We start from the raw sequence: 20302 nt of genomic DNA, 5'->3' as shown, positions 1-20302 counted from the left end.
AAACTAGAAGAAGCACGGAAACCTTTGAAAGCAGCACGGTCCTGACAATACCTTGATTTGAGACTACTGCCTCCATAACTATGAGAGAATACACTGTTGTCATTTAAAGCCATCTAATCTGTGGTAATTTGTTATGGCAACCTTAGAAAACTAACAGAACAAAAAAAAATTTGCATGTTATATGTCTTTTTCTGGAAGTACCCATAGACCTTAATGTAAATGGCTTAAAAACAACTGTTCAGATTTTTTTTTAATTCCACTTGTTCTCATGAGAAGATTTACATGGTAATATGAGAATATCTGGGGATTTCCCTAATAGTTCCCCTTAACAGCCAGGCACTATCTCTGCCATCAAAATGCTCTAAATCTCTATGAAGGAGACAGACACAAAGTCAAATAATTAAAATGTAGAAGGTAAGGGAGATACTGTCTAAGTCTAATAACAATCTCTAACCAATTAACTCATTCTATTTATTTTGTAAATCATAAGCTGCTAATTCCCATATCATGCTTAATGCTACATGTTTAAGAAGGTCCTTTGTAGAGAGCCTGCCCAGTTCTGCTCCTAACCAATTGATTTGTACACTCTGAGAGGTTACTTGTGTTTGTTCCCAAATCTGTTTATGTCAGTTGTACTTGTTGCTGTGTTTTCACAATTTAATTTAATGTTATATAAACCAATGAAATAGTGTGGAAATAAAGTTTGTTGTTACTTTAAAATCTATGTTTAATATTTTGGCAACACCCAATAAAGGTGAGTTTTTTGAATGTTAGATACTATGAAAGATTATAAAAAAGAGATCTTACTCAGCTTCACAAGTATCTTTAAGGTATTTTCCTCCTAAAGGAAGAAAATCTTGGGATAGCTTAACTGATGGTTTAGAGGCATAGCTTATGCAAGAGATACAATGCAGAACTCTATTCATCAGGCCATGTATAAAGAAAAGACTCTGGCTTTCTCAATCGAGTGACAAATGAGCAAACAGTTGTTTTAGGATAAAACAAAATATTGAAGGTATTTATGTTATACTTTTTCATGACTCTCTGGTTTGACTGACTTTCCTTTTAAATAGATTTATTTAGATATAATTTATATACCAGCAAGTTTATCCTTACAAATACAGTGTACAATTCAGTGTTTAATTTTTTTTTCAATTTATTGCTTGGCTATAGGTCCAGGCTGCATCTAGGAGAGGGCTTCTTCCATATGAACAAAATGCTAAAGAAGCAATTAATTCCACTTGGTGAGGAAATGGGAATTCAAGGAAGGTTATGTTTGAACTTGAAGGTTGCTGAACAAGTAACAGTTAAGTAAGTGAAGGGAACCAATGGGGTGGAGGGGGAATCTGTAATACTTTCAACAATAAAGATACATTTTTAAAAAAGAGAGAGAAGAGTATTCTAAGTGAAGAAATAGCATATGTAAAGGATGAAATCATGTGGCCCTCCCAAGGAACAGCCTTGAGTTTGAGTGGCTTGGGAATGGGGAAGTTGTTTTTTCAAACCTAATTATGCATTTGAATCATCTGTAGAGATTAAAACAAAACAAAAGAAAGCAAAACATGCCTAGACTTGACTACCAGAGATTGTTTCAAATGTATATCTGGAATGGAGTCCCTGGATTTATTTATTTACTGATTGATTGATTGTTAATCCTCACCAGAGGATATTTTTTCCATTGATTTTTAGATAGAGTGGAAGGGAGGGGGAGAAAAAGAGAGAAACACTGATGTGAGCGAGCAACATAGATTGGTTGCCTCCTGCCTGCGCACTGACCAGGGCCAGAGATTGGGCCGGCTGGCAACCTAGCTTGACCCAAATCAAACCCAAGGCCCTTCAGTCCATGGGCCAATGATCCAACCACTGAGCCAAACCAGCTAGGGCTGGATTTATTTTTTTTAAAGTTCTACTTGTCATTCTGATGTGCAGCCAGGATTGAGACCATGGCAGTTGGTGGCTGGAGATGAGGTAAGAGATTGTTAGGAGATGAGCAGTAGGACCGGATGAAAGAAAACAGTACGTCAATAAAACAGAATGACAAATTCTCTCTTCCCTGACAGCTTCTCTACATTGAAATATTTTTTTTTAATTTTTTACTGTCACTATTGAAACATGGAAGAAAATTAATTCCCACCATTTTCTATAAAAACAGGGGTAAATGTGTTAAACTGGTTTTGTCACTGAAAGACCTCCTATTCTGGGTTAGTGATCCCATTCTCTAATCACATAGAAGCACCTGCCCCCTCCAAGTACTGTTCTCAACTCCCAGATATCCAAGAGTCTTCCTCTTTCAGGTAAAGCTTCTTCAGCCCTTATTATCTGAGCGACTATAAAATAAAAGGGATCTCTTCCTTCCATCATGTCCAGTTCCACTGAAAATATCCTTTCCCCTACTCTTTACCATAGCATCCATCTTCCACATAATATGTTTCTAAATTTTTTAAATTAATGAATGTTATACTCCTTGGGGGCTGACAGAGTATGCTAACTTGCACCGTTATCACAATTTTATTGGTTAGTGGCTTCTAATTTTCTACTAGCGGCACATATTTTTATTTTTATTTATTTTAATCCTCACCTGAGGATATGTTTTCATTGATTTTTAGAGAGGAAGGGAGAGGGAGACAGAGAAACATCCATGTGAGACAGAAACACCAATGGGCCGCCTGCCCCACCCCTCTCCCCACAACCGGCCAGGAATCCAACCCGAGACCTTCAGGTGCGGAGCTGACGCTCCAACTCGCGGCCGCGCGCCGGCGGCGGGAACTTTAAAGGGAGCGGAGCACCTGTCAGCACCGGGAGGGAGCGGGCAGTGCTGGTCCGGCAAGAACGGCGGCGGACGGTTCCATCAACTAGGTCGTTTCTGAAACTAAAAACAGAAAACAAAAACCTCCCTTAGGATGTTCAGGACTGAAACTTGGACAAAACCAACTGCCAGGTGCTAAGGCCGTGCGTTCTCAGGCCTGGGCTCCGGCGGCTACCGGGGTCCCGGCCCCAAGCAGGGCAGCGAGCCGTCCGCGCTGCAAGGAAGGGCGGACGCGGGGAGGGCGGCCCGGCCGGTGCCGCGCGGAGTCAGCGCGAGGGGATCCGGGACGGGACGCCCCGCCGGCGCCCGCCCTTCCTCCCGCCCGCGCCCCTCTAGCCCCGGCTTCCCGCCCGCCGCCCGCCAGGCTCCGGCGCGGAGGCCCTTTCGGCGTTCTGGTTCCTGTTCCCCCTCCCTCCATGGGGCCGCGGGGAGCGGACTCGACGGGCCGCCTTCACCCGGAACTGCTGACTCCGCCGCCCGCCGCCTCGCCGCCTCCCCACTCGCCCGGGCCTCCCTGCCGCTCGCCTCGCCCGGCAGTCCGTCCGCAGACGGCGGGGCCCTAGGCAGGCGGGGTCCGGGGTCCGGCAGCGTCCGCGCTGAGGTGGGTGAGGCGGGGCGTGGGCCGCAGCGGGCCCTGCAGGCGCGGAGCCCGACTGAGACTTCAGGTGACTCCCCCGCGGCTTCCGGCTGTCGCTGGGCTGGGCTCGGGATTGGGGGGGATGGGGTGGGGTGAGTTGGGGTGAATTGGGGTGGGGGCGAGCCTCACCGCAGGCCGTGGGCGGGGGCGAGCCCAGGTTGAGTGCGGGAGGCGGGAGGGGCGCGGCCCGCGGAGGGCGTCGTCCGTCTGGAAGTCCCCGCGGGGCGGGGCGCCGGCGGGAGGGGCGGGGGCGCCGGCGGGGGCCGGCGGGGGGGCGGGGCGGGTCCGGGCTGGTGGAGGCGGCGCCCGGGAGCCCAGCGCGGGGCCGCCTGGACCCGCCCGTGACAGACGCGTTCTGTGGAATTTCACGGTCACCCCGCACTTCTCTGACTATTTCCAAAACCGGCGCGATGCACCCGAGCGGGAGTCCTGTACGGTAGGGAGCGGACGTTAGGAGCGGCGGCGAGAGAGCCCGGGGCCCAGGGGGTCACGGAAGCGGGTCCCCGGGACGGACCGCCCGCCTGGGTGGGAGGAGGGCCGGGTGAGAAGGTCCGGGCCGGGAGGAGGAGGGAGCAGGGGGGAAGCGCGTCTCCTGCAGATCGCGGTCGCCTTGTGGGAATTGCCAAGCCTGGAGCATTGTGTAAACCCTGGAGAGAAATGCATAGGTCATTTCAGCTTTTTTCTCTTAAAAACGCGATTTTTAAAGTGCAGCTCCGTTTAACATACTGAACGTAAGGCCCCGTATTTCTTAAGAAGGGATGTGACCTAGCATGGCAGTCATGTCAGGATTAATGATATATCACTTAAATTGATACCATGTAGTTAAAAAAACAGGACTTTGTCTAAGTCAACAGGTAAATTCCTATTTAAAATTCCCCTTATAAAAACAAAAACAGAGGAACTGTTGCCTCTCTGGAAAGATGTACATATCCTTTTGGAAAATGAATTAAGAAATAGCTTTGTTTTAATTGTCACGATTCTCTTATGACAATTTTCTGACTTTTCTGGGAGGGGTCTAGAGTTGCAATTTTGGTCACATTTTTAGATCAATGCGATTCTTTTTTTTCCCCCCAGCCATATATTTCTGTTGTAACTATAAGATTGATCTAATTTTGCATTCTTATTTATGCTAATATTTCTTTACAGGTGATTTTTTTGGGGAGGGCACAAAAGTCTTCTTTGAAGAGCTTTGTACAGTACCTGAAGGATGTCAGAAGCAGTGTTGATTGATCTATTTGGTTTGACACTGAACTCTCAGAAAAACTATCAGACATTACTGAAGACATTGAATGCTGTGAGATTCCACCATGCTGCCAAGGCCAAGTTCCTTTGCATAATGTGTTGCAGCAACATCAGCAGTGAAAGGAAGGGTGACCTGGATACTTACGAATTAGAAACAGCCAATGGATTATCAGCTCTCTTGAGAGAATTTGAGATTGTTAGCAATCCCAGTATGGTTGCCTCTTTGTATACTATTAAACAAAAAATTGATGAAAAAAATCTGAGCAGCATTAAGGTAATTGTACCCATGCACCGGAAGACATTAATGAAGGCTTTTATTGATCAACTCTTCACTGATGTTTACAATTTTGAGTTTGAAGATTTACAGGTAACTTTGAAGGGAGGTCTTTTGAAACAGTCCACTGAGATAAACGTGATCACAACTCAAGAACTGGAAGCTATACAGAATGAAATAGAAACATATTTGAGAAGTCTGCCAGCACTGAAAGGAGAATTAACCATTATCACATCTCCTTTGATCTCAGGTATATTAGACACTATTGTTGTTTTCACCAGGCATGTGAAAAACCAGTCATTCTTTAGAAGTTATTCACTTCTTTTTTTCCTTCTTTCTTTTGTAGACTGTCTGGGCTTATGTGCTTATTACCATCGGTTGAAACATGGGAATGTCATGGGTGGTCTGGTAGTGTTAGGGATATTAAGGGATAGTCCCTTAAAAGCCCTCTACATAAATAAATTTGCTTTATGCAAATTCAGCTTTAAGACAAATCCCCAGGCTTCCTTTAAATGATATTTCCTATTTAGCAATTCTGAAATCTTAACTCATTGTCATCATTACAGAAGAGTGAAATTTAAAACAGTCAATCTTCTTGGTTAAGTGATATTTATTATGAGCTATAGACTATTGGGAGTAACAAAGACAAATGGGACAGATGATACCCTTTGAAGAGCAATAAATCCATAGGAAAGGTAAAACAAACACAAAGCAGTGTATATTAAGAACATACGGAGGTACAAAGTGTTATAAAAATTAGGTGCTAGATAAACAAAAGCAGACTGAAAGGATCAGGGAAAGTCTTATCAAGAGATAGGGTCTGTAATGCTTTTTATAGTCTTTTGTATAACATACTTTTAATCTTCATTACTTATCTTCAATAGATATTTTCATACATGGATTTACTACAAGAACAGGTGGGATATCTTACATACCAACTCTCAGCTCATTCAATCTCTTCAGTAGTTCCAAGCGAAGAGATCCCCAGGTAGTTGTTCAAGAAAATCTGCGTAGGTTGGGGAATGCTGCAGGATTTAATGTGAAGAAATTTTACAGAATAAAGGTAAAATTATGTTTCATATTTTGGAAGATCTGAAGTATATTACTGACTCTGCTAATGATTAATGGATCTTAAACAAGCTATTTAATTTTTGCATCTGGTGTTTTATGTAAAATGTTAGGATAGTTCTGACAGTTGATGTTTTTTGATCCGTATACCATAGCCTAAAAATCAATTCTATGTGTGTGTGTGTGTGTGTGTGTGTGTGTGTGTATTCACACATAGAATTGTCATATATGTATACACACATATATGACAATTCTATGTCAATATATATATATGTTTTCACCTGGAGCTCCTCACATGTAAAAGTACAGTTAACTCTCAGAGAATATAGTATCACTGCCGTTTTTTATTTAGAAGAAAGGTTCCTGAACTGTGAAAGAGAAAGGCCATTATTTTCTAAGTTAACACCAGAGTACAATTGATGAGATAGTGCTTTGTTTGTTAAAGAATTCTAGTTTTAATTGAATCTAGGAAAAGTAAAAATATCATTGACTTGGTAATTAATTTCTTTCAGTGAATTAGTTCATTGTGGAAAGTACTACATTTAGAGACTTACCCATCTCTAGTAGGAGGTATTCATGAAGGACAGTATTGAACTTTAACATGTTAAAGTCTGCTTTCCTTTGAATAAAATATGCAGAAATTATAATACCAAAAGTTAAATGATAATACATTGGTATTTTACCATATACAGAAGTGATATATATAATTAATGCTAGTAATCTTAAACTGGTTATATAATTTTATACAAAATGAATACTTTCAGAAAAGCTTATGGTATGAGAAATCCTACTTTGAAAACATTTTTATTGCATATCTTTGGTATTAGACAGATCATGCCAATGCCGTCTGGGTTATGGGAAGGAAGGAGCCGGAATCTTATGATGGAATCACCACAAATCAGAGAGGAGTCACAATAGCAGCTCTTGGTGCTGACTGTATACCGATAGTTTTTGCAGATCCTGTCAAAAAAGCATGTGGGGTTGCTCACGCTGGTAAGCAAATTTATTTATTTATTTTTAAAATATATTTTATTGATTTTTACAGAACGGAACGGAGAGGGATAGAGAGTTAGAAACATCGATGAGACAGAAACATAGATCAGCTGCCCTCCTGCACACTCCCCACTGGGGATGTGCCCGCAACCAAGATACATGCCCTTGACCAGAATCGAACCTGGGACCCTTGAGTCCGCAGGCCGACGCTCTATCCACTGAGCCAAACTGGTCAGAGCTGGTAAGCAAATTTAATTAAGCATTTAGGATTTTACCATTTTTGAAGCACAGGACAATTTTTTTTTTTCTGGTAGGCATAACAGATACACAAACAGTTAATTACTTTACATGGTGATAAGTATAAAGATAGGGGTAGGTTCAACATACTCCTATTATAGAAGCAGATAAAAGCAGCAACTAAGTCAATTTATATGAATCAGAATAGAATTCCCCCCAAAAGTGGTACCTAGGCTGATTCCTGAGGAATTTGTAGAGTTTGGCTAGGTACCAGTGTTTCTCAGGAGGGGTGCTGGGGACATTTTGGGCAAGATGATCTTACATTGCAGACAGTTTGCTTGGCTTTCGAAATTTCCAGTTGTAATTAAAAAAAAAAAAAAAGCCTTCATGCTTTTCAAACACTCCCCAGGGTGTGACACTGCCACTGAGAAGCCTTGAAGTCTAGACAATGAGGACTAGGAAGGTGAGGCATGTTTCAGAGAGGTGTTCATAAAGATGCAGCAGCATGTGGAAAGGTATGTAGGTTAAAAAAAAAAGTGAGAAATATTTGGCAAGTTGCATTTAGCTTAATATGCTAAGAACAAAGAAGGATTTTTAGATTTTGTGCTAAGGTTATGGAATTTTATTTTCTGGAGGTGTTTTAAAATACTGTTTTAGGTTATCCAGTGGTTGTACATCTATGTGAAGTGAGGGATGATCTTTTGGATTTCCTTCTGTTTGTAAATCTATGACCACTTTGCTTTTTAGGCCATAGTTAAATAAGAAAGTGGCTAGAGTAAAAGAATTAGACCACTAGACATTGCTAAAGTTATTTAAAATTTGAATCTTACTTCCTGGATATAAAAAGGGAATGTTATTTGTTACTTTTTAGGCTTTAAAACATTTTTAAAATATCAAAGGTAAAGCTGATAAAATGAAACTATTGAAAAAGAACAAAGTTAGAGGTCTCATACTTCCTGATTTCAAAACTTATTATAAAGCTACAGTAATCAAAGCAGAATGGCATAAAGACAGATATATACATCAATAGAATAGAATAGAGAATCCAGAAATAGACCATTTCGTATATGGTCAGTTGATTTTTAACGAGGTATGTAAACTATACAATGGGGAAAGGACAGTCTCTTTAACAAATGATGCTGGGAAACTGGATATTCACATGGAAAAAATGGATGATTATATCTTATAACATGTAAAAATTAACTTAAAAATGGATCAAAGAAGTAAATGTAGAGCTAAAGCTATAATACTCGAAGAAGAAAACAAGTGTACATTCTTATGATCTTGGATTAGGCAATGGTTTTTTAGATATGACAATAAAAGCAAAAGCAACAAAATTAAAAATAAATTGGATTTCATAAAAATTAAAATTTATCTGCATCAAAGGACACAATCAACAAAGTGAAAAGATAGCTCATGGACTGGGAGAAAGTATTTGCAATTCATATATCTGACACGTGATTAATATACAGAATATATAAAGAACTACAACTCCACAACAACAACAGAAAACAAATAACCTATTTAAAATATAGGCAAGGTATTTGAATATACATTTCTCCAAAGACAACATACAAATGACTAACAGCATGTGAAAAGATGCTCAGCATCACAAATAATTAGGAAAATGCAAATCAGAACCACAATGAGATATCACCTCATACCTATTAGGGTGGCTAATATTTTTTAAAAGGAAAATAACTAGTGTTGATGAGGATGTGGATAAATTGGAACCCTAATGCACTACTGGTGAGAATGTAAAATGGTGCAATGCTGTGGAAAATGGTATGGTGTTTCTTAAAAAATTTTAAAATAGAATTGCCCTATTATCCAGCAATTCTACCTATGAGTATGTAATCCAAAGTAATTGAAAACAGGTTCTCAATAAGATATCTGCACTCCCTTGGTAATAATAGCATTATTCACAATAGCTAAGATGTTGAATGTTGAAGCCACTTAGGTGTCCATTGATGGATTAATAGATAAGCAATGTGTGCTATATACATAAAATGGAATATTATTCAGCCTTAGAAAAGAAGAAAATCCAGCCCGGCTGTTGTGCTCAGTGGTTGAGCATAGACCCATGAACCAGGAGTTTGAGGTTTCATCCCCCCCCTGGCCCCCCCCTCCCCCCCGTCAGGGCACATGCCCAAGTTGCTGGCTCAATCCCCAGTAGGGGGTGTGTAGGAGGCAGCCAATCAATGCCTCTCCCTCATCATTGATGTTTCTATCCCTCTCTCCCTCTCCCTTCCTCTCTCGGAAATTAATAATGACATTAAAAAAAAAGAAATTCTGATGCATGCTACAACATGATTGAACCTTGAGGACATTATGCTAAGTGAAATAAGCCAGTTACAAAAAGAAAAATATTGTATGATTCCACTTACATGAGGTACCTGGAGTAGTCAAATTCACAGAAACAGAAAGTAGAATGGTGGTTGCCAGGGACCAGGGGAGGTGGGAAGGGATATTTATTGTTTAAAACTTGTATATTGTATAGAGTTTCAATTTTGAAGATGAAAAAGTTGTGGAGAGTTGTTGCACAACAATGTAAATATGCTTAACACTACTAAGTGTCTCTTTAAATTGGTTAAAATTGTAAATTTTATTTTATTTTTTACAATTTTTAAAAACAAGGGGGGAAAAGTGAGGGAGGGAGAGAAAGAGAAGAATAAGAAGGCATAATGCCAGTGGAAACTAAAAGTACAGGACATTTTTAAAAGGAAGTGGAAGGGATACCTCTTCCCCATTAAATAGCTTCTGTATCAGGGCCTATGTATAGTTACCTCATTTAAAAGCCAGTATTTTAGTTAGTTAAGTGATTAGTTAGCTCAGTTTTGTGATTCATTTACTATTTCTGGATTTGGAAAAAAACACAAACTGTGGTTATTTTTAACTTAGATAAAAATTAAGGTAAAATTGCTCTGCCTGGTGTGGCTCAGTTGATTGGAGCGTTGTCCCTTATCAAACGGTTTAGGGTTTGATTCCCAGTCAGGCCAATTGATGTTTCTCTCTCTCCCTCTCACTTCCTCTCTCTCAAATAAATAAATAACATATCCCCAGATGAGGATTAAAAAAAAATTAAAGTGAAATTTTGTTATGCTTTAACTGTCCTTATCTCTTTTTCTTCCTGTTTACCAGGTTGGAAAGGTACTTTGCTAGGTGTTGCTATGGCTACCGTGAATGCTATGATAGCAGAATATAGTTGCAGTTTGGAAGATATTATTGTCATACTGGGACCTTCAGTAGGACCTTGCTGTTTTACTCTCCCAAGGGAATCTGCAAATGCATTTCATAATATTGATCCTGAATGTGTGCGGCTATTTGACTCACCAAATCCCTATGTTGACATTCGTAAAGCCACCAGGTATGTTCGATTTCTTTCCAGAACTGCAAGTTTTCAATGAAAATTAATTTAGAGAACAATTAGTAATTCCAAGAAAAATTCATTTAGCAAATATTGAAATAGCTGACAAATACGTGTACACAAAAAACTAATTTAAATATGAAATCTGTTCTCATCTAAGTTTTAATAACAGACATTTTTCTGGCTGGTATCTCTTTGATTTAAAGGGGAGGTTAAACTTCATAGAGAAAAGTTGGAATGTGTTTTACTGCATTGTTATTCATCAGCTAAATTCTCCTAAATATAATTAACTATCAGGAAACTGATACTTTAAAATTCTTTGTATTCTCTAACTAGAGGAATATACTTCTCAGCAAAAATATTAGATATTATAAACACATAGTCACTTTCAAGTTTTTTTATGGCCCCTTAACATTTTTGAATTTATGAAGTTTTGCTATTAATAGCTGTTGAAATTATTTGTCTTTTCTACAAAGGAAAATTGATGTCTGATTTGAATCATGTTTCTATTTTACTCAGCTGAACCTTGCCTAGGTTCTGTCTCATTTAGCACATTAGCAGAGAGGATTGAAATATGCTCTTAAATGTTACTTGCAGAATAAGTATCACTAATTGATAGTCATATTTCATATCATAAAGTCTTATGAAGAAGCAAATTTTCTGTGAAAAAATTGGTAATAGGAGAAAGAAGATAGGAGGGTCAAATGACTTAAAGGCATGCTCTGTCTGAATCAAAGGAATCTTGTCTACAAATACCCTGGTAACTTTTTTTTTTTTTTAAAATATATTTTATTGTTTTTTTTACAGAGAGGAAGGGAGAGGGATAGAGAGTTAGAAACATGGATCAGCTGCCTCTTGCACACCCCCTACTGGGGATGTGCCCACAACCAAGGTACATGCCCTTGTCTGGAATTGAACCTGGGACCCTTCAGTTCACAGGCTGATGCTCTATCCACTGAGCCAAACTGGTCAGCGCTACCCTGGTAACTTTAAAGTTTCTTCTAAAATAAGAACTTGATTTTTATTACAAAATTCTGTACCCAGATTATATCTGCAGTACAATAAGAAAGATTCTATAGTTTATATATGAATGTAGGTGACAAATGGTGATAAAATCTACCATTTCCTGACTAGTCCATGTTCTGTAACTGAATAATAGTTTGCATTGTTCCAAGCATATCTTTCCCAGAATTCTTTTATACCAATATCCATACTTATTTCATATTGCTTTGGCTTTTGATAAAATAAACTTGCTGTCTTTTGAAAAATCTTTATCCTAAGGATTCTTCTAGAACAAGGAGGAATTCTACCACAGAATATCCAGGACCAGATGCAAGATCTCAACCTCTGTACATCCTGCCATCCTGAGAAGTTCTTCTCCCATATCCGTGATGGCCTTAATTTTGGTACACAGATTGGCTTCATATCAATTAGAGAATGAGGTACAGTACCTTCTTTTTCCCCTCTTCCCACTTCTCCTCTCCATCTACCCTCTCTCCTTCCTCTCTACTTCTTTTCCTCCTCTCATTTTAAAAAATAATTATATTTAATTTTAAACCTTTATTCCTATAGGAAGAATTAAGTTTCTGCTTTTTAGTAAAACAGCAGTGGTAGAAAAGATACTTTTCAGTGGTATATTCAGATATAAAGAGCAGCCACTACTTTCCCTAATTAGTGAAAAATAATCAAGTAGGCATATGTTAAATATATTGAAATAAAATAATTTATTCTTTAAAAAATATTTTGCATGTATGCCCTTTATCTCTCCTATCTAGTTGACATCTATAACATTTCTAATCATAACATCCCTTTAAAAAAATAAATTTGGGGGCAATATTGGTTAATAACTATATATTTCAGGTATACACCTTTATAGTACATGGAATGTATATTCCATTGTGTGCTCACCACCCAAAGTCTGGTCTCCTTCTGTCACCATGTATTTGACACTCTTTACCCTCTTAATCCTCCCCCCACTCCCCTTCCCCTTTGATAATCACCATACTGGTGGGTGTGTCTAGGAGGTCATCTGTTTGCTTGTTCCTTTTTTAAAAAAATATATATTTTTTTATTGATTTCAGAGAGCAAGGAGAGGAAGAGAGAGATAGAACAATGATGACTGGGAATCGTTGATTGGCTGCCTCCTGCACGCCCCCTCTACTGGGGACCGAGCCAGCAACCCAGGCATGTGTCCCCGACCAGAATCAAACCAGGAACCCTTCAGTCCACAGGCGGACGCTCCATCCACTGAGCCAAACCGACCAGGGCTGCTTGTTACTTTTTGTTCTATATTTCACATATCACTGAAATCATATGGTTCTTATCTTTTTCCATCTGACTTATTTCACTTAGCATTATACTCTCAAGATTCTTCCATATTGTTGCAAATGGCAATATTTCATATTTTTTATGGCTGTGTATATTGATCATATCTCTTTATCTAATCATTGGTTGAAGGACACTTAGGTTATTTCCATGTCTTGGCTATTGAGAATGGTGCTGCAGTGAACACAGGGGTACATATATCTTTACATATAAGTATTTTCAAGTTTTTCAGGTAAATACCCAAAAGAAGGCTTGCTGGGTCATAACATCCTTGTACCTTTTTTGTATTTTGGGGTTTTTTTGGTTTTGAGAAGGAAACTTTGCATAAGTATACTAAAGTCTAGAATAATAAATTCTCACATATACAAACTAGCTTGGTTTTCAACTAGATTTTTTCTAACTGATTATCTACAGCAGGAGTTGGCCAATTATCTCTAAAGGGCCAGAAAGAAATATTTTAGGCTTTGTGAAACATACAATCTCTGTCTCAACTACTCAACTTTGCAGAATAAAAGCAGACAGGAACAATAGAGAAACAAATGAGTATGGCTGTGTTTTAGTAAAACTTTATTTACAAAAAAATAGGTTAGGAGCCAGGTTTGGCCCACAGACTATAGTTTGCTGACACCTGATCTACAGTCATAGAGCAATATTGAATGCAATTTCAACATATTATCAATTATTAGATTTTTTAAAGAGTTATAAAAAAATATTTCATGACCGTGATTTAACACTGACCCTTTAGCATAGATCTATTTTTCCTTAAAGTTACTTTTAATTGAATTAATCTTTTTAGTCTTCAAAATGTCTTTAACCCTTTAACATACAAAAGAGTTTAACAAACTAAATGATTCTTACTTTGATATTCTAGTAGTATTAGTAAGGATCTCATATTTGATTTCTATTTATTTTTACAGATACTTGACTGGATTTTTAGATAACTATTTCCTGCCTGACTGCAAGAGAGAGATTTAGTTGTTTGATTTACTTAGCACCAAAAGGATTACAATGGAAAATTCATGTTTAGGTTAATGTTCACTATTATCCAAAGTCCAATGATTTTCATTTGATTCTAACAATAACTGACAAAATAATCAGTGGGATGTGGTTTATACATTTTATATAGGTAAGGATTAATCTTAAAGTTTGTTTCTCTGTTTGTTACATAAATCAAGACTATGTCTGTTCAGTTCAGTATTTATTGGGTACTCTCAGTCTTTGTGTGAAGCTTGGGTGAAATCAAAATAAATAAGACTTTTTCCTTTTGAGTGTAATACTGTGGAGGAGATAAAAACTTCTAACACTTAAATTTAATTTTAATAGCAGTAAGAAAAGTACAGAAGAAGGAAGGATTAACACTACCTTGAAGGCAAGATAGAAAAGATGTTGCAGAGAAAATGACAGATTACATGGGCCTGAAAAATGTACAGGCTTTTGACAAATGAAAACCATAACAGATTAAGGGAACACCATGAACTAGGACATGAAACTGAAAGTTTATAACATGTTCTAGAAAAAGAAGGATGTGGACAGAAATTGCTGGCAAAACAGGTTAGGAAGATTATTTAGGATCTCAAATGCCATGTCAAAGAGTTTAGAGTTTATTTCCAGGCAAGGAGTAGGCATAAAAATGTAAGGGAGTGTTTTAATATCCTTAGCATTACATTGAGAAAGGTTTATAACTTTCTAATTTTTCACTGGGCATTATTTTGTTTGAAGTTTACAAATTTACAGAATATTTTACTTTATGTATGAAAATATTCAAAAGCCAAATAAAAATTGTTTGATTATCTATGATTTGGGATTATCTGTACCAAAGCATATAGTGAAAAGTTGTCTTCTTCGGTTTTATTCAGTGAAAAGTATGGATTCAGTAACTCAGTAACAAAATGACTAGGTTCTAAGTAATCATATCGTATTGCCTCTATAAGATCTCTATCACTCTTAAGCATTTGTATATAGGTTTCGGGGAAATTTAGTCTGCAACCACAATGATAATTTTTTAAATTATTTTTTTAAATCCTCACCCAAGGATATGTTTTTTATTGATTTTAGAGAGAAAGGAAGGGAGAGGGAGAGAGAAACATCAATGTGAGAGAGAAACTCGATCTGTTGCACCCCAACCGGGGATGGAACCTGAAATCTGGGTATGTGCCCTGATCAGGAATTGACCCTATGACCTTTCAGTATATAGGACGATACTCTGACCAATTGATCCACAGGGGTCAGGGCCACAGTGGTAATTTTTAATAAGTCTTATTTTGTTTTCAATCTAAGCACTTAACTTTGCATAGTACATATCAGTTGTAGTTTTATTAAGAAGAGAAATTAATTTTAGAAATCAAACAAGAGTTCATGATACGATTTTTGGAGGTACTAATTACCAAACTAAAAGTTACTTAATTGTAATTGTAAATTATGAAGAGTAGCATAGTGACTAAATATGCTATACTCCATTGCTTTGTAAAACATGAAAAAAAAAAAAGATCTTTCTACTAGAAGTAATATTTCTACAAGTAGCTATGCTCTTTTTTTATATATAAAGTTAATTTACTAGTACAGGAAAAAAGGAGGACATTTAATGTTAATTAATGTTTTGCTCTTAATTTAGATGTAATATATTATAGTTCAAGTAGATAAAAGCATTTAGGAACCCTAACCCCCCCTGGATTTCACTTATTACAGAATCTCCAGTAACTTCTTTTCTGTAAATAGACATTTTTTGGGAGGGTGGGGTGGGGAGGGGGATGTAAAGAAACTTACTCTGTATTACATGACAAAAAGGTAAATAATACCCATGGATTCAGAAGCTGGAAGATTAGATGACAGTGGCATCTGAATTACATAATTTTATATCTCAAAGTGGGATTTGGTATTTGTTTTCACTAGATTGTCCATTGTACTTTCACTAGTATATCCATTTTACTTTTTATGTGAACTCTGAGAATGCCACCAACCTATGAAAATCCACCACTTTAAAGAAAACACTGCTCAGTTATCTGTGTGTTTGTATGTGTGTGCTAAATGTTAAACAAGAAATATGTATCTGCCATGTATGATCTATATATAGTCTCTTGCTCTAACTGATATAAATTCACACAAACATTAGATGCAATAGAAGTATAGATTTTTCTCTATTGTGCAGTAAAAATTGGAAATGTGGTCCATATGCCTACTGTATATATTTATAACTCTGGCCTAAAGCGTGCATTTCCACTGTAGCTCGTGTTTCTAAACTTGTGATTTCAAAGACCGTAGAACTGTTGTAAGCAATGCCATTGTTCTGTGCTAAGTCATTGCTTAATGAAGAGAAAGGAAGTCTGCCAGTTCTTTTTTCCTAATAACATTTAGTCTGGACTCACGATGATCACATGTCAATTGTGTGGAGACGAACTCTTTACACTCTCCTTAGATGTATTTTCTTTGTAGAGAAAGAAAACACGCATTCCCTGTGTGTTTGTGCCAAATGCCTGAGGTAACTATGTTCTCTCTGTATCTGGTAAAGGCTTTTTTGTTTTATTTAATTCTCAGGCTGGGGTGTCCAGTTACTGTATTTTATTAAACAATTACAATTTCCAGCAAACTCTCTAGTTCAAAATACCACATGGCTTTCTAACAACAGCAAAAGAATACTCTCATTTCATGGGAAGCATTTGTAGAAAATAAGTTCATTCCTGGTGACAATTGGGTTTTGAGTTTTTAATATCCTCATTTTTCTTAATTTTTAGTTTTGCATCACACATTGCTTTAGTTTACATCTTACCAGTACTTCCATATTCTTTTAATTTCCTTAAGCATGTATTTAGAGTTATATTTTCTTAGCCACCTCCCCATCATCCTTGTTTTCATAATTGATACTTCATATGCACAAGTTAACTTAATTCTTTTGAGTTTTCTACTTTTAAATATGTATTCAGACTTGGTTATAGAATTGCTTGTTAGACATGTCCTATGAGCCTCTCAAATACAACCTCCTCCAAACTCAACTCATCATTTCTCTCCAAAACCTGTTCTCCTCTGGTGTACTATCTCAGAGAATGAAATTATTCATGCAGTGGCCCTTCCAGAAACCCTAGAGTGTTTCTGAATGCCTCCCTTTTCTCCCTTCCCTTCCCTCACTACCATCTGTCCCTGTGTCTCTAGCTCAACTCCCACAGACATTCAGATCATCACCTCTCACCTACCTCACTGGAGCAGCCTTCTGATAGTCCTTCTTCATTGAATCCAAAATACAAATCTGGTCATATTACATACCTCAAAATTATTTTATGGCTTTTTAATTTTCCTAGATAAAGACCTCACTAAAGTTTAAAACTGCTGTCATGATCTCACCCTGCTTACCTCTTCAAGTTCCACCACTCCTCACACAATATCATATATTCCAGCCATTCTGTACTTTTTTCATTTCCTAGAATATGCCACTAAGCTAGGTCAGATCACAGAAGTGGGTGTACATTCAAAGACTGATTAGAACTCAAACTGGATTCAAGGCTACTTTCACTTAGGCTTTCTACTAAATTAGCAAATAACCAGTATCAAGGACATATACGATATATACATCTGAGTGAATGAATACAGCACTAGTGTCCCTTAAGTTCCTCATGGAAATATAACCAGTTACATTGTAAATGCAGTACATGCACAGTGAGTAGTATGTCAGGCCATATAAGGAAGCTCAGTAGCTTTTCCATTAGGCAGGGTGAGGGGCCATGTTAATGCAAAGCTCTACATTCTACCACATGAGGTAAGTTTTGCTGTATCTGAAAACATGAACAAATATTTTTTCTGTGTCATTGGGTCCACAGCAGATCTTGTCATGATCTTCCACAACCATGTTTACTCTTGCCTCCTGGTTTCATACCTAATGCTGGTTCTGGATGCACAACAATTCTCAATCCCACTTCTCTTGAGTAACTTAATAACCATCCTTTAAGGCTTGGATCAGGGGTCACCTCTTCAGAACAACCTCTTGGTGGTTTGTCTTGTAGCAACCTGTGCACTATTTTTTATAGTCCTTAGTGCACTGAGTTTTAAATATTTGTTTGTTTACTACCTACTACTAAATATGAGCTCAATCAGAGGAAGGACCCTGTCTTACCTTCATATTATTAGTCTCTAGCAAGGTTATTAATACAATGTAATCATTAATATCTATAGAAGGAAAAAGAGAAGGAGGAAGGGAAAGAATCTAATACAAAGTCTGGCAGAATAAAGATGATAAACCATTTTTGGGTGGGGTGTGTGTGTGTGTGTTGCCAGTTTTTAAGGTGCTTGGCCATGTTACTTTACCCATTATTAGATTTTCTGGTTTCTAACTTGTGACACATTTTAGAATGTTAACAAGTTCCATCTGATCTAAATTTAAAGTGCCTCCTCTCCCCAGCTTGGACCAGACAGGTATTGAGGAATAAGGCTTGATATGTTCTCTATTTCCCCTATCTTGCTCAACTTTTTCACCTGCTACTGCCAGAGTTTTGATAAAGAAGGATGAGAGATGAGTTAGGTTAGGGGGAGACTTCTTCAAGTTACCCCCTCCACATATACACATGCAGACAAAGTGCTCTCCGGTTGAGGGGTTAGCTCCTGCTTTGATGGTACAGTCTATACAGCCACTCTCTATTCCCCTGGACAAAGGTTTCTAAAGAGCACCATAGTCTAGCTATGGTGCATTAGCCTACAGGGAACTTGGCTGTTTTGCCCCTTCAAATTCTAGATATGCAGCAGAGCCCTCTCTGTTATTCCAGGCAGCTCCGACCACTAGCCAGCATCCTTTCTTTAAATGGGAGAGTTAGGCAAAGATCCCAGTGCATGCAACCCCTGAACTTGGGAACCACAGGTCAAGTTTAGTAAGGCTTCTTAAATGGTCTTCTTTAGACTGATTGAAAAATGATTACTATTTAATACTTCATGAAGCAGACAGTCCTTATTTAGAGAACTACAAAATGGGGCAAATTCTGCTTTCTGTGCTTGGTTCTCTAGAATATGGGGCCACTGTTTTTAACTTTAGCCATTCAACAAAGACTTCACCATAGGTAAAAAATATAATGTTCTGTTATAAGTTTATGGGAAATCACATCTCAAATTTTCCAACCTACTCTAGAAGAAATAAAAGAGACACATGTAGAAGGAATCTGTATCTGCTTTATCTTTTCTTTGCCCTGTTTTTATTCATATAATTTACTTATGTAGTTTTTAATTTATAACCCTCCAAAGATCACATCTATATATATAAAAGGCTAATATGCAAAGTGTCCCCTCGGGAGTTCGACCAGGAGATCGGTAGTTAGCTCACTCGCTATGACGTGCACTGACCACCAGGGGGCAGCGTGGAACGAAGGAAGGTCCCACAGCGGGCAGCCAGAAGGCTCCGATCAGCCCTGATAGTTGGCCAGGCCTAGGGACCCTACCTGTGTACGAATTTCCTGCACCAGGCCTCTAGTCTATTTATAAAGTACATGATGAGATTAGATTCCACATATGAGTGAGATCATTTGATACTTGTCTCTCTGACTGGCTTATTTCACTTAGCATAATACTCAAAAATAAACTGATGAACAAAATAGATCCAGAGACATCAAAGCATGGAACAGACTGTCTCAGAGGGAAGGTGAGTGGGTGAGAAGAGATTAACCAAGGAACTTGTATGCATATATGCATAACGCATGGACACAGACAATAGTGTGGTGAAGACCTGGGGCAGGGGCAGACTAGAAGGAGTCAATGGGGGAATAAAGGAGGACATATGTAATGCTTTCAACAATAAAGATTTTTTAAAAATAAAGTACATGATGAAAATCTGGCTTTGATAATAATACTCAATGATTAATTGCAGATCTTACTATTTGAGAGTCACAGTATGAATCTCTTCCACCATGACTCTACATTTTCCTTATAAAAGCTGTGTGCTTGGTTGGAGATATAGTTGGAATAGCATATGCCCCAGATTTTCTTTGCTAAAATGCTTATTCTATACTTTTCAACCTGTAAGTTTTGAGCTTCTCAGGCCTGCTTTTCTCAGTGCTAAAGGGATTCCTGTGCTTGGCCTGAAACTGTAGACTATTCAAAGTGCTGGTGAAGGAAAGAAAATAAATCACATGATGGGAAAAGTTTCTTCTTCTCTAGTTGCAAAACAACAAAACAAACTATGCTTGTAAAGGTTATTTCTAACAACCCTCATACAGGCACTCAGAGGTCAGGACTTGTTAGAATGCTCTGTGACAATAAACCTTAATCTCTAAAATATCTGCAACTCTGATTGTCTTACTGAATAATTTGTTGGGAAATATTGTAGATTTGTGATCATGTAGCAGTTTTGAATAATCACTTTAAATCTTACTGAAAACCAAACAGAAC

The 20302-nt window shown here is 38.1% G+C and overlaps 1 protein-coding gene across 3 annotated transcripts; it reads left to right on the top strand.

Moving 5' to 3' along the window:
• The first annotated feature begins 3170 nt into the window (after window positions 1-3170).
• LACC1 (laccase domain containing 1) lies at window positions 3171-13521 on the top strand. Of its 3 annotated transcripts, none has more exons than XM_054719821.1 (7): window positions 3171-3471; window positions 4590-5209; window positions 5844-6022; window positions 6855-7020; window positions 10399-10624; window positions 11906-12066; window positions 12706-13521. In XM_054719821.1, exons 2-6 carry the CDS (start codon window positions 4651-4653, stop codon window positions 12063-12065), a joined length of 1290 nt encoding a protein of 429 aa, XP_054575796.1. In that variant the 5' UTR covers window positions 3171-3471; window positions 4590-4650; the 3' UTR covers window position 12066; window positions 12706-13521. The 3 variants fall into 3 exon arrangements, with proteins under 3 accessions (XP_054575796.1, XP_054575795.1, XP_054575797.1); XM_054719820.1 differs by lacking the exon at window positions 3171-3471 and adding an exon at window positions 3777-3879; XM_054719822.1 differs by lacking the exon at window positions 3171-3471 and having other exon boundaries at window positions 5153-5209; window positions 5923-6022.
• Window positions 13522-20302: the final 6781 nt, after the last annotated feature.

Source organism: Eptesicus fuscus, chromosome 8 (genome assembly GCF_027574615.1).
Source record: "Eptesicus fuscus isolate TK198812 chromosome 8, DD_ASM_mEF_20220401, whole genome shotgun sequence".
NCBI classification, from domain to species: Eukaryota; Metazoa; Chordata; class Mammalia; order Chiroptera; family Vespertilionidae; genus Eptesicus; species Eptesicus fuscus.
The sequence above is the reverse complement of the archived record's forward strand: the minus strand, read 5'-3'. Positions and strand labels throughout refer to the sequence as shown.